At 34.9% G+C, this 16,020-nt stretch overlaps 1 protein-coding gene across 1 annotated transcript in view; it reads right to left on the reverse strand.

Annotated features, from left to right (window-relative positions):
• pcdh7b (protocadherin 7b) overlaps positions 1-12,505 on the reverse strand; it is a 378,384-nt gene extending 365,879 nt beyond the window's left edge. The window contains exon 1 of the mRNA XM_088918140.1: positions 8,529-12,505. Coding sequence (XP_088774266.1) covers positions 8,529-11,633 — 3,105 coding nt within the window. The 5' untranslated portion in view covers positions 11,634-12,505. The remainder of the gene's footprint in view (positions 1-8,528) is intronic.
• Between the last annotated feature and the right edge of the window lie 3,515 nt (positions 12,506-16,020).

The following is a 16,020-nucleotide window of genomic DNA, read 5'->3' on the forward strand; positions in this document are numbered from 1 at the left end:
TTTCTAGAACACATATGATTTCCTCTGTCTGAGAAACTGTGACTATCTGTAAGGATCTGCCATCTGTAAGGAACTTCAAAATTTTCTATTTAACCTTTAAGAAAAGTCAGAGGTCATGAGCAAAGGTCATTTTTTACCAAATCAAATAAGGTTCTCTTTTGTATTGCATAAGCACATAAGAATGTTTACAAAAGAGAAGAGGCCTTTTGGCCCAGTCATTTCAGTACCTAAATAATCCAAGGATATCACTTAGCAATTTTTTGCAGGAATCCATGTGTGGGCCACCTTCACTCATGGGAGTCGGAAAACAGTTGTTGAAAGAGGGTCCTTGATGCATTCTCTCATTTCCAGTGTTACTGAGGATAAAATCCCTCTTGACCATTTTCCACCAGATCCTGGAGTGGTGAAACTTAGTTGGTGATGCAGTGTTATGAAGGGTGTCTACATAGCTTTTGTATTTTTCTTAAATTGACAACACTGGATGATTTATATCTTATCCTCCATACTTTAAATGTTTGTTTTTATGTTTATTTCATCATAACAAGAAGGAATGTTCCTCGAGTTCCCATTAAAAAATACTGCTGACTGATTTGTTTGTGCTACTGTATGTTTCCTATGAGTGATGTACTTTTACTTTTGAGTATCTAGTGACAAAAAACAGCAAACCTTCTTCAAAACTTGTCCTATAATCACTAAATCCAGCTACAGTGGATATAAAAAGTCTACACACCCTTACTGAAATTGAAGGTTTTTGTGATGTAAAGCCAGAAATCAAGATAAATCATGTCAGGCATTTTTCCATCTTAAATGTGACTTTGCAACTAACAAAATTCAAGAGAAAAACAAATAATTAAGAAAAATAATTATAATTAAAAAACCTACAACACCCAGGTTGCAACACCTTTTTATAATAGGGGCTGTAGCTGTGTTCAGAGTTAGCCAATCACTTTCAAAATCATGTCCAAAGGTAAGTAGCATACCCCTGCCATCAAAAAGTGATTCTGATTAAACCAAAATAAAAATCAGCTGTTCCTGTAGGATTTCCTTTTGTGGTTGCATCCTACTAGGATAGCAAACAATGTGCGAAAATGTTGTATGGTCTGATGAGACAAAGGTTGAGCTTTTTGGCCTTAATTCTAAAAGATATGTTTGGCGCAAAGACAACACAGCTCATCATCCAAAAGAACACTATACCTACCGTGAAGCATAGTGGTGGCAGTACAATGCTTTGGGGCTGCTTCTCTTCAGCTGGGGCAAGGGCTCTTGTCAAGATAGATGGGATAATGACTAGTTCCAAATATAAAGATATTTTGGCACAAAACCTGCTGGCCCCTGTCAGAAAGCTGAAGATGAAGAGGAATGTCACCTTCCAACATAACGACCCAAAGCACACATCCAAGTCAACCAAGGAATGTCTTCAGAAAAGGAAGATCAAAGTCTTGGAATGGCCCAGTCAGAGCCCAGACCTCAATCCCATACAAAACTGTGGAATAACCTAAAGAGGGCTGTGCAGAAGATCCCCGGGCAATTTGAAGGGGTTTGAACGTTTTTACGAGGAAGAGTGCAAAATTGCAAAGTCCAGGTGTGCAAAGGTGATAGAGACTTATCCACAAAGACTTACTGCTGTAATAAATGCAAAATGTGCTTCTACAAAGTATTAGTTGGGGGGAATAAAGATAAATCATGTCAGACCTTTTTCCATCTTTACAACATGTGACCTTACAACAAACAAAATTCAAGAGAAAAAAAATTGATAATTTGTTGGTCTACTAATGCTGCAAGTAGTAATGGATATTGTTTCAATTTCATTGTGTTCTGTACATACAAATCACTTAATTTACCAGAATTTTAAATCCATGCATGCTATCAATTTTATCAGTATTATAAAAAATGATGTTTTAATCAGAAAAAAATATGTATATTTAAAAAAAGTTTGTCATTTTGTTTGCTCATATACACATTATTTGAATAATGTGTGGCTTTAAATTCAGCAATATTCAATCAAGAAATGTTTGATTTTTTTTTCTGGTATTCCTCTTAGAATGGCAGGTATGACTAATTACCCTTAATTCAGTTTTCCTATAAAATCTAACTAACATCATTATAAACTGATTTAGACAGAAAAACACATTGCACTCTTAACTTCACCAAATAAACTAGTTTGTACATCTGGAATTACTTCAGATACCAAACATTAACATCTGAGGCATCAAAATACCAATCTATTTCTGGTAAGAGGATCTTGTGTAACAGTTGTCTTCATTCCTTTTAAATGCATTTTTTTAAATTATGTATAAGGGGAAGGGAGTCACTTAGAAGATACTCATTCTGGTTTTAACAAGATATTTTGTGATGCTAAAAGGGTAATTTACCAAAGGCAATATACCAGATCTTTTACATTATGTATCTGTTTACAGTTCTTTAATTTTGTTTGACTGCAAGTCATGTTGGATAAAAGAATCATCTTAAAAAAACAAACAATCTGCAAAGCACTGCAAAATCGGAATATACCATCTGGTAGAGCTCTTGTGAATGTAGCAGTTTTCTGCATCAACTGTAATCACAGAATTTAATGTATCTAAAACTCATCAGTTCTTAAGATTTAAGGATGAGTTACCTTTCCTAATACCTCTAAAAACAGTTTGCTTTTCCTTGAATTTTATTCACAACCTGCTATAATACTATTGTGTATTTTTCTTCTCTGTTGTTTAACTGCACCTCACAGCTTTACTCCTGTAAATCTTTAAATATGTTCACAGTAGAAAAACTAATCTCCACTTTCAAGAAAGAAATTAAAATCAGATTTTGTTTAGTGTGTTGCAGTTAAATGGTGCAAAATGGTGCAGCCACTTCTCCATAAACAGATTAAATTCAAACTTATTAAAAGTGAATACATTCATCTGATAAATGACAAGTATGTACACTCCTTCATAAGATCCTTCATAAGCACTTTGCTATCAAAAGAGACAGAAAATTACTATACTTCATGTATTTTTTTCTTACAATTTATCAAAAATCAATTGTAACACATTCTTGTCATTCTGAACTCCATAAATATTATGAATTCAACATTTTTTTCAAATTACTTAGATCTGCTATTTTCCTTACAAGGGAAATACAGCTGCTTAGTTTATCAGCTGTCAGGTAAATATATTAAAGAGGTAAGTCACTCCACTGAAACTAATATATTTAAATTATACAGTGCCCCTGGAGCAGTTGGGGTTAAGGGCCTTGCTCAGGGGCCCAAAGGAGTAGGACTCCTCTGCCAGCCGCAGGATACGAACCGGCAACCTTCCAGCCACAAGCACAGATCCTTAGCAACAGAGCCACTGCACTGTCCCACATTTGCCTTCCAATTGTGGCAGTTTAAGTACAGTAACTGTACAGCAAATGACAGCAAAACCAAATTTCACAAAATTCATAGCCAGCATTAACATCCTGTAACAGCAAACTGTCATGCTCTGTTTCTCATACACTTTAAGGGCTTTAGCCCAAAACACTGAATTAAGCCCTGCTCTCCATGATTTTAATAATCTTGTTTCTCAGATTGTCTTTCTGGATTGATCAGTCTGTCTCACAGGCTGAAGCCAAGTGACACCATGTACATTTGTACGTCCTTGCACTGACTCTCATTTAATTTTTATTTATTACTACTCTTACTCTATTGAAATGAAACTCTACACTGAATGAAAATCAACTCATCAAAAATATTTTATCCATTTTAAATTTAAATAAGATACCATTTGGTTTATTTTAAGAGATGCACATTACAGTATTCCTGCCAATAGAAGACATGTACAATATAAACATAATATGTATGTGGCAGCATTTTTGTCTGTGAAATATCAAGAACAATTGTTTCGTTTTAATCAGATTGCAGAACTATGGGAATAACAGTGGAAAAAGGCAAAAACGCAAAACATTCAACGACCCCTTTTCTGTTTCTGTAGACTTTTAAAATCTTGATCCTGAAACTTGCAGCCTGTTGAAAAGATGAAGTGAAATAAGAGCATTCAAAACAGCAAGAATGTTCCCATGTGGTACCCAGCATTTGTCATCCACCTCTGGTCAATTACACTAATGTGATTTTCCAACAGGGTGGATGAATTGGATGGAAAAAAACTTTTTAAAAAGCAGTCAAATTCACTTTTAGGAATATCATAAAAATTTACTGGACCTTTGTTGTGAATTTGATATGTTGGTAACACCACAGCACTAATGGCATAATCCTATCCTTATTTCCAAATTTTGAGTTGATGTCACTGCTTGTACTGATCATCATTCTGTAAGATTGATTTATATCAATCTAATAAATCAAGAGCAACATGATCCTTAGAAATTCCTTATTTTCTTGTTTACCTTATAAATATTAATTAAATTGGTGAGTATGTGGCAGGTCATATTTTGACCTCTCATAAATTTGACCTACTGAGCTTATTAGTCTCAAATTGCATTATGCTTTATCTGTAAGTTTAAATAGTATTGTGTAAGAAGTGTTGTGTTGAATGATCTGCTGCAGAATGCTCCATATATAAAGGTTTCATATTGTTTGGTATAGCATTGCTGTGTCTACAGAATTTAACAATTAAAGCTCAGAATATTTGCTGGAAGGTGCTTAGCAGAAAAGTTCAATGACACCAAAGTGTAGGCTTTAAATTTTGCATTGCAGTATATGGCTTCTTAAATGCTGCAGTCTCTGTGGAATCCAGAAAAGGGTAGGAAACTGTTTTGCCATGTTTGATATTTTTATCTAAATAAAAATCTGAAAATACAAGACTGATCAAATATAGCAAACACACCAATCATTCTTTACATACAGGTGAAATAATCAGATTATGAAATTATACAATACCTGTGAGAACAGTTTAACTTATAATAATATGCACCTTACAACCAGCAGTCCTCAAATAATGAAATATAAAAGGAAGGAATTTATATACGCCCTAGCAAATCACAACAATTACGTCAGAATTTAAATTTTTAGCTAAATACGGTAGTTCTGTATTACCTTTAACATATATTGGCACCTATTTTCCAAATACAGTATCTGCTTAAACTATCTTATTTTTACTTTCTTTTATGTTGCATATAGACTCCAAACCCCATAAGAAAACAATCAGCCTTAAACATTTCCCATATCACGCATCTTACTGTGTATAAATATTTAGAAAATATAAATATGTTACTAAAGTGTACAATAAGACAATACATGACATCTCTTTTCTTAAATATCATTAGAAAACAACATCTTACCAATTTATATACTGTTTTGTTCATAAAAGCTAGTGAATAGCATATTATACTTTTAAATACTATTGTGTTTTAACAAACTAGAAAATTGTGCTCTGCAAGGAAACAGCCAAGTTCCACAAGAAATGTCATTTATATCAGGTTTCTTTTCAACAGCTGCACTGTGGCACACCATATTATATTTCTGCTTTTGGTTACCTTTAAATGTCTGACAGGTAAAGACTTCATGCTGAAAACTCAAGCAGTTGCTTAGATACCTTCCTGTGCATCTTATATTAATAAACCTGAGCTTTCAAATCAGCAAAGTAGGGTAAAGGGAAAAGTAGTAACCTTAAACCAGTAGGACATTCAGGAGAGTTCAGCCTTTCCTTTGGATACTACTAGTACTTGATACTACTAAAAAGCACGAGTCTTTCTTCAGTGCATTAACAGGAAATGTTTAGAGAAATCAACCAGATCATTTTACATATGAAACTTGGTAAATGGCAATATATACTAGGACACTATGTGTGTTTGTGTTTTCCATTTTGTAATTAACATTCAATGGCCTTGATTCATTCTCCTTAAATTGTAATGAACGGAAATAATTTTATATATGACAAACCATAGCTTTACACTGTGTATATGTTTGTTTATTTATAACTGCCTGTATATTTAGGAGAAATAAAAAGATTAACTTAAAACTTTGCTTAGTATATTTTGAGAATAACAGTAACCAACGTAATAATAATAACTTCCTGAGAACTGACTTTTGAAGTAAAATCCACCCCACAAAAAATGCAATCACATTTTATCCTAGCACTCCTGATGGATTCATGAGCCAACACTACCTTATGCAGAAATCCCCCAGAACTTCCCCATGTCCCCATGATAAAGGTAAAAAGTAAAAATAAAAGATAGCACATAACAATCGAATGTGTTTTTTACTGTTTAACACTGTGGTTAACATAAATGATACAATGATCTAAGGTGATGATCTAATGATGATGTTTTTTTTTAAACTCATGCAAATGTAAATATTAAAAAAAATAAAACACCAATGATTTATATTATTATTATTATATTAAAATTAATATTTTATATTTATATTGAGCAATACAACTTTTCTGTGTACTGTTCTGTTCTTTGTGTGTTCTGGACTGTGAGTAACTCTTCTTAGTGCACTTCTCACTGTACTGTTTGTATTGTATTATTTTATTGTATTATTCGTTATACTGTTGTTGTGTTGTCTGTATTAAGCTGCTGTTGCACTGCAACTCCCTCACGGGATCAATAAAGTATCTATATGATCAATATCTACTTATAAAAACATGTGCATACCTAGGCTGGGAGAATAACTTAAATTGCATTACTATTTAAAAGCAAACAGATTGTATGAACAAAAAGTAATCTCACAAAATCCCTCAATAATGATAACAATGGGTTAATTAACTTTAAATAAACGGATGCATTACCATATTTTATCTAAACCCAAGAACAATGGCAGCTATAATTTATGTGCCACAGCCTATAACAGTTATATATTTCAGAAGATTTTCAGAATGCACGGGCTGAGTGTGACCCCATCTGTAGAACTAGAGGTAAGAGAAAAATATAGATGTTCCATTGTCTCTAGAAGTCTAAGTAGTGTGAGTCCTTATTAACTGCCATATCAAAAAAAGATCACACAATGAGTTACAACCAAGTCAATTAATAATGCATAAAATTTAAATGAGTGTGTAACATTACCCATATAGACATACCTGTATAAGCTATCAGTTGTAAGGCAATGAGGAACCCTTAACATAGGGTTAGAAAAGTGTTTTATGACTACATATTTCATAAGTTAAGATATTAACATATTTATTATCATTGCATTTTGCTTCTTACTTGCTAAATACTATCAAAAATGTTCATTTAGAAACACTGGGCAGTGTTTAGGGCAGACAATAATAATGGGAATATACTATCCTATTAAACAAAAGGTGTCATCACATATTCTTGATAAATTGTGAATAAAACAATAAAAATAATCAAAAATAAAAACATCAATTCCAGTGTCTAGCTGTTTTGAAAATGATCGTGATTTTTATAAGTCTAATGATATTCTTACTGTACAAATGTATTTAATTTGCATACTAAACTCCTTACTTTCTATCACAATATGCATTAAATTGTAGTGCATATATTATATAAAAATATCCGATACTCATTTAATTCTGGATTTGTATGTATATGAAATGGTTAACTTTTCCATAACTACAATTATCACTGATTAAGTTAAAAAATAACCTACACAAAGACTGAAAATGAATAGAAGTAAATTACTCTAGCATTTAGATGGAAAAGACTGCACTACATCATATAAAGTACTTTGTCAATTATTTATGAGACATGCACAGAAAACATTAAAAACAACAGTCTTTGCACTCAGTGCAGCATCTTTCTGAAATACTTCATTGTTAACTTTAAGATCTATTCAGGCAATCTGCACTTTACACACAGAGAGAAGCTAAAAAGCTGCCTGATTTAAAATACAGGATACAGCACTCAGCACTGCAACAGCAGTTGCTTACACCATCTAAGAAAAGTATTAATAATACATTAGGCTGCCACAGAAAACATACAAAACAACAGTTAAGTGTTTTTTTTTCTTGCAAATATGGAATAATAGGTTTAACTTCATAATATATGGACCTTATTCTGTTTACTGATTTCTAAAAAGTTTCTAATAATTTGGTTTTGGAGAAGTCTCATATATTTAAACGTCTTAACTTATTTTGTTAAAGCAACATTCTGCATTACAAATTATAGCATAAAAATCTGATTGATCAATTCACAGCTGGGTCATTGTTCTGACTCTTAAAGCACAAGAACGTAAACTCCCATCCAGATGTTCCTAGTCAAGTTATGAACTCATAGGGAGAAAGAGCACCATTTGTGTCCTCTTCACTGTAGCAGCTCTGATGCTCATATTCTGGTGTGCCTTACTGAATATTTGAAAACAGAGAAGTCACAAAAGGACACTGAAAGTGCAAACATATCTCAAGCTGGTGGATTAACAAACTGTGATTCAAGCATTAATGTCAGGTTCAACCAGACCTTCTTTAAAGCACACACAACTGTGTTTAATTTAACAATTTATCTATTACCCTTAACTTATCTGAAGACATTGATATTCTTACAATTGATGAATAAAGACTTTTAAAAAACATAACAAGAATTCATGACGTGATGTAACTGATGCTAGCATTAAACATAACAATGATGGCACAACTCATTGTTAAATAAGCCCTTACCTGTTTGTTGTACTTGTTGTTGGTTTGACAGCTGTACTCAGAACAGTGGTCAGATCCAATGGAAATGTTATCTCCTGTTCCTACAAATGTGTTGGCAGGGGGGAGCTCCTGCACAGCCTGGTGTTTTTTCCCAGCAGTTGGTGACTGTGGGTGAAGCTGAACTGTTGGCAGTGGTGAACTTGATTTGTAATGTCTTGCCAGGTCAGGGCTTCCTGGGCCTCCATTCACAGAGCGATATCGTCCCATTCCTGGGCTGTCTGACAGTTTCTCATTTACACTATCATATCTCTGTCCATTGGGTTTCGAGGCCTCCACAGTAACAATGCTGCTATAAAGTGGCTGCTTGGATTTTTTGTTTTTCTTGTCCTTTTTAGGCTTTTTATTTTTATCATGTTGCTGTGGAGTGAAAAAATCTTCATGGTCTTTTTTGCCAGCTTCATACCCGTTTTTATTCTTTGGTCGACAATATCTTGCCATGACGACTATCAATATGATTAAAATCACAGTCATTATACCCGCTACAACTCCAATTACAATACTGAGTCTTTGTTTACCCAAGTCATAGTTAGGATCACCTGCAATGTCTATTGATATAGGGGTACCCAAGCTTCGAGCAATTTGTGCCTCCACAATAGTAGAATTAGACACTGTCTCATTTACATATACATGGACAAGAGACATTGTGCACTGTGAAGGCAGACCACTGTCACTGACTTGGATCACCAAACGATGCAATCCATAGTGCTTTTGTTCTAGTTTCCCCACCAAGGATATGACACCATTAGCTGTATCAATATCAAACAGTTTAAATGGGTTGCCTCCAACTATACTATAGTTTAGATTTGCATTTACTCCTGTATCACTATCAGTAGCCAAAACTGTTCTCACAACCGTTCTGAGGTTGCTTGATGGTGGCAGAAGGGTGTATGAATTGTTACTAGGGAAAGTCACAGTAGGTGGATTGTCATTTTCATCCATTACAAACAGAGATACTGTAGCAGTAGCAGATCTTGGAGGCTCTCCACCATCCACTGCTTTGACTTTGAATGTATAAGTTGTTTTCTGTTCCCTGTCAAAAGACACGGTGGAATAAATTGTCCCAGTATCATTTTCAATGGAAAAAATATCATCCTCCTCTTCAATAAAGAGGCTCATTTCTGCATTGTGACCTTTGTCAGCATCCATTACTGTAACCATTCCAACAGGGCTGTTAGGTTGTAGATTTTCTTTCAAATAAAATGTAAATACATCCTGCATGAATTTAGGCTCATTGTCATTTTTGTCCGCTACCTGCACCAACACTGTAGCCGATCCCTGGAGAGTAGGCATGCCCTTGTCTTTTGCAATCACTTTAAATTCATATCTGTCCGTCTGTTCACGGTCCAAGACGGTGTTAACCCTGATGTCACCATTATCTGGGTCTATAGAAAAGATTCCAGATACAGAAGAATCGAGAGAATATGCAATTTCTGCATTTTTGCCACTGTCAGCATCTATTGCAACCACAGTAGCTACTCTTTCACCTGGGGCATTATTTTCAGCAAAAGCCACTTCTACCACATTTTGACTAAAGATCGGTGGGTTATCATTGGTGTCTCCAACTTTGACAATTAATGAATTATTGCTTGATAAACTGGGGCTCCCAGAGTCCACTGCTACAATTACAACATTATACTCCTGTGTAGCTTCATAGTCCAGTGGAGCTGAAGTGTGAAGGAAATATTTCTTTTTATTCTGATCTCCTTCAATTTCACTAGCTGGTTTCAGTTGAAATGGCACATCACCAACCACAGTGCAAGTAACCACTCCATTCTCCCCTTGATCACGGTCTGACACTTGTACCAGTGCTATAGGAGTATCAACTACTACATCTTCTGCTACATTAGCAATTCCATCTTTTAAAAATATTCTACCTATTTTTCTGATGTCAATTATAGGAACATTATCATTTTCATCCTTGATGTTCAAAACAACTGTGGCTTTGTCCATTTTGGGGGGCTGACCCCTATCTCTTGCCATTACAGTAAACCGTAGCTGGCTTACTTCTTCCCTATCGATACGGTGCAAAACACTCAACCAGCCTGAATTTTCATCCAGTCTAAGGAGCCTGCGTACTGACTCAGTTGCTGCTCCAAATACATACTCTATTTGTCCATTTACCCCAACATCTAAATCAGTAGCTTTCAGCTGTAATATAGGAGTGCCAGGGGAGCTATTTTCTGCTAAGTCAGCTTCATAAATACTTTTCTCAAAACGGGGACTATTGTCATTGACATCAGATATCAAAACTCTAAGGATGGCTTGGGAAGACCTTGGAGGATCACCTCCATCCCTAACACGAAGTGTTAGTTCATAAGAGTCTCTCTGTTCTCTATCCAGTGCCCCTTTAATAATCAGCTGTGGCTGCTTCTCTCCATCAGTAGTGTCAGCAACTTGGAGTTCAAAAACACTGCTTCTGCTTGCACCTTCGGTATCAAATCTTCTCTTACCCGAATAACTATCACCACTCTCTGTACGTCCCCCAGAATTTGACCCAGCACGTCTAACTGATCCATCTCCACTATCTTGTATAAGCTCATATCTCTCTATACCATTCCTGCCAAAATCTCTATCTGTAGCAGTGGGCAGTAAGTACAGTGTGCCTATGGGTCTATTCTCTTCCACAGATAAAGTCAGGACAGGAGAAGGGAAGGAAGGGGTGTTGTCGTTTATATCTAAAATGATCACTTTGCCTTCAAATAGATCAACCCAGCTTTGTGACGGTCCAATAACAGACACTTCAAAATCTATGAAGCACTCGTTCTCATCAAAAATCATTTGGCATTGGGCTAATTTTTCCCTGTCGATTCTTCGCTCATTAGTACTTAGCTCCCCAGTGATGTTATCAATTTTAAAATAATCAGATCCCGATTCAAGTGTGAAAGTCACCTCACCAGAACCAGCTACAATTCCGAGGTCTGCAGCTACATTCCCTATCCGGACATCGGCTGGTCCTTCCTCTGCCAAGCGATATCGAAGCACTTGCTTGGCAGCCGGCTGAGTCAGCAGGAGCTGCAGGATGATCATATAGTAGCATAAATAGTCCACTGCACCAATAGTCCTCATGGTTTTCTGCAGTTGATCTGGTTGTTTGTTGCTTTTAAAATGTATGAAATGCCGCTAAAGAGATTAAAATGGTACTTAAATATATTTTTTTCTTTTAATACAGTGCTCTGTTTCAGAACACATGCGACTTTATAATTAATGCGTCTTCTTACATCTTTTCAAACGTGAAAAATTTTATCCCACATTACCGAATATAAACCACAATGATTCCTTTTCTCACGCTGGTTCAAATGCACTTCTTTTTTTCTTCTTTCAACAAAACCCGCAATCTGCACACACAGCAATATCGCAATAGATTATTCCTCTTGCGGTAGCTGAGATTTTTTCACTGGAGTCGATGCCGTTTTTTAAATGACAGCCTGTAAAGTCGTTTTCTTCTATTCTAATATTTCCAAGTCCTCTTTGTGTTTTAAAAACATTTCAAAATATGTATCATTTTTTCCAATCCCAGTTTCGTGTGTTTGAGACCCTTCAATCTGCAGACGTCTGCTCAGTGCAGATGTATTTAAAAACACACAAAATCCAAACTACTGATACTTTACAAAACTGTTCCGTCTTCTTACCTTGTAACAGCAGTCAAACAGCAAATGATATGTCCTGCCGTCTTTACAACAATCCAAGTAATGAGATCTGTTTACCTCCAGTGATTTAATAAACAAGGTGTCTTTGTACTTTTCATCAATTGCTCGGCATAAAACCCTGCAAAGCAACACATTTAAGCAATGAATAACTGTATTTCCGAGAAAGTACTGAAAATGTGCAGCTAACATCCAGTGAAACGAGCCTTTCCAAGTCCTGCATTCTCAATCTGCGCGTCTCTTCTTCACCTGCATTTGCACTGCATGTGTTAGCAATCTGTATCTGCAGCACTGTGAGCGATTCACAAATGATATTGCAGTCTCTTGCTCTCTCCACCCCCTCTGCTTTCTATCCCGATGCACGTAACCAGAGCTGAACTTGATCGCTCAGTTTAAAGGGTAGCTGAAAGAGTATTTGTTAGGGCTATCCTTTCTTCTTGTTAATAAGGGCAAAACGAATCAAAGTGTGACTCAACGCCACGTGAACAAAGAACATTTTTGTGTTCACAAACGCCCAAATGGAAGGGAAAAAAAAGTCAAATTGTATTTGAAATTAATGGTTAGTCTCTGGAAAGAGGTGGGTGCAGTAAACACTTCCTATTAAAGGAATCATCGATAATATGGATATGGAATTTTAATGTTACAGCGTTAGATATAGGATTGTAGTGTCTAAACATGTTGTTGTGACTGCAGAGTTTGAAGGAGGGAATACCGAATTGCTTTGCCCTTTAATAGTAACACATTTTTTAATCTATACTGCATAAAAAAATACATTAAAACATGCTCTATATAATTTCACCCGAATGTTTCGAATATGCTAACCTAATAGTTCCATTAATTTGTGTAAGCTTTTTTTCCAACTACAAATCTTAGAAAGTAGATTTCCTGTGCAATATCCCCTCCCTGTCCGTCCTCTATTGATTCTGTTGAGAAATATCTCAGTCTGCACCCCCTCGCAAATTCTGTGAATGAAATAAGCTTATTATTTGTTTTTTTTCTCGAATACCGATTTTTATTTATCTTTGGGATTTTTATTTTGCATTATTTTTTTAGCCGTGTTTAAAATGTAAAATACGGTAGTGCAATAGTTTTGAATTTGTATTTTGACAGTGTTTCTGAGCATTCAAAATTTAAATGTACGACATATTATTAGTCTTTTACCTTCTACTGCAAGAATCTTTATTCTCGTTCTATGCATGTACAGTACGTGTGATCTGTATGCAGTTATCCACATACACTGCACCCTCCCTCGTTTCCTTAAACATTCAATTCAAATGTTGCTTCATCGGCATTTTAGTACTTGTTAACATATAAACAACATCGTGAACTTTATATACTTAACATGTAACATGTCGGTGTTTTAAAAATAAATTGCAGTTAAATTATATTACAAAACATACTCAAGATGGTAGTTGTAATTAGTGTGAAACAAGGTTTTCTTATTGCTCTTATAACCTAGATCTATCTTCTAGAATAACATAAATTTTATAGATTAAAAATGGACATCCAGAATAAGAAATGCTGTTCTCTGAAGCTTTTGTATTAACTGTAGGGAATCCAGCTACAGTATTTCATACTTGGATATGTTGAGATCTGCTGTCTAAACTACCACTTAACATTCAGGAAGTGTCGATGGTATCTTTACTCCTCGACGCCCTCTATTGTTCAGTTGTATTCATTTAAATTTTCTTTTAAATCAAATTGAAAAAAATAGCACATTGAGTTTCAGTTAACATTTTGTGCTGCGAACGACATTTGTCTTAACTTTATTTTATAGCGAATCGTGACAAAAAATAAGATGTACGAAATAAAAACAGCAATTTCTTGAAAATGTACATGGCTTTAGAACAGAATACTATAAAGAGCCACTAGAGGGTATCACTTATAATGAAATTGAAACCTGTTTCCTATCTTTTTAGCTGGTAAATATGTTGTGGGCATATCTGCCTTTTTTGTGATTTTATTTTTAAATTTTATACAAAAAACAACAATGAAAGTTCTGATACAATTTTTGTGAGAAACTTGTGGTTTCTGACAAAATTGTACTTTTATAAAAGGTTGTAAAAACAGAAATATTGTGATAAATTAGCTGAATGTACTTTTATATAAAAAGTAAATTTACCTAAAATACAACAATATTTCCATTGATAGAAACCATTCAGAAGTCATGCACATGTGAGTGAAGAGGGCACTAAACTTTTTTGTAAGTTTGAATCTTCTCTACATGCACCAGTTTGCCTATTTTGCAACAGGATTGTGATACATGCAAAAAAAAAACTGTTTCATGATTATTTCAAACACTCATGTAAATGTTAGTGCTTTTTATACATGGGGAGCCCATAAATCCAGTAAATGATTTCCCACTTGGGCTGTTTGATCTGAAGCAACCTAAACTCAGTCAGCAAGGATTAATTCAATTCAGAAGGAAATCTGTACTTCAGAAAATTTATGCTGATAATGTACATAAACTCTATTCCTTGAAATCTTCAATGTGCAATGAAAGACACAAGGATTTGCCAGTATAAATGGTATTATAATGTGCAAAAGTAGATTGTATAATACACAAACCTTGAGGTAGGTATAGTATGGTTACCATGAAATATACAGTACCATCCTGCTGTAGTGGGAAACCATGGGAACCAGGTAGCCTAATTAATAAAGTAGCGTGGTTTGCACTGCTAAAAAGGTCACCTGTCATTTAAGGACAAAAAGCATAGTTAAAATACTTGTTCAATTAAAACTCAACCATACTGAATATGTAATTCAGGATATATTGTGAATGGTGAAGTATACAAGCCACGTTATGGTATATGCTTTGTGAACTGCACTGTCCTTTGAAACTGTTTATCAAATCAAATATTATTTTTAAGTTATGTCATACAGTGGTGAGGAAATTCCTAAACTTTAACTATTGCATTATAGTTACTATTTACATGTGTGTGGGGTTTCATTTTAATAATTAAAATATTGTAGGGAAGTCATGTTAAATTGTAATCATTTAGGTATCTATGTAGTATCGATATAATTACTGTGTGAAATTACCTGTCCAATCCCTTCCATTTTTTAACCACTTCTTCCAATTCAGGGTTGCAGGGGAGCCGGAACCTATCCTGGCAAGCAACGGGCACAAGACAGGGTACATTCCAGACAGGACGCCAGTCCATTGTAGGGCAGTCATGCACACATAGGATTCTGCCCAGACGCCAATTAAACTAGCACTATGTTTTTTGTTTTGGACTATGGAGGAAACCGGAACACCTGCAGGAGACCCAAGGAGGCATAGGGAGAACATATAAACTATACACAGCACCCTAGGCCTGGAATTTGAACCCGTGGCCCCAGCACTGCAAGGCAGAATTGCTAAAACCCCTGAACAACTGCTACTCTAAAGGTACTTGTAAGAAATTAAAAATAATAACCTAAATGCATTGGATTATTACTTTTTAGGAGTAATTCTCCCCAGTATAATGGATTTGTGTGTGAGATATCAATTATCAAGTTTACTATGTTTACTCACTGATTGCAATATATGAAAATTAATTAAATACTTTGTGCAGTAAAATGTTTGCACATAGAAAATTTTGTAAAATACTTACAGAAGATGAACATTAACTATTCCTCCATTTTTATTAATAATATTAAAGACTAACGTTTAAACAATTTAGAATGAGAAATTCACAAAGCATTTTTAAAAAACATGACCTTACACTCACAGAAATAAGATTTACAGAAATTACAGAAAGATTACAAAATCACGTGTAGATATTAATTAATTGAGAGGAAAACTATAGCATGACAACTGTTAAATA

Source organism: Atractosteus spatula, chromosome 1 (genome assembly GCF_055471065.1).
Source record: "Atractosteus spatula isolate fAtrSpa1 chromosome 1, fAtrSpa1.hap1, whole genome shotgun sequence".
NCBI classification, from domain to species: domain Eukaryota; kingdom Metazoa; phylum Chordata; class Actinopteri; order Semionotiformes; family Lepisosteidae; genus Atractosteus; species Atractosteus spatula.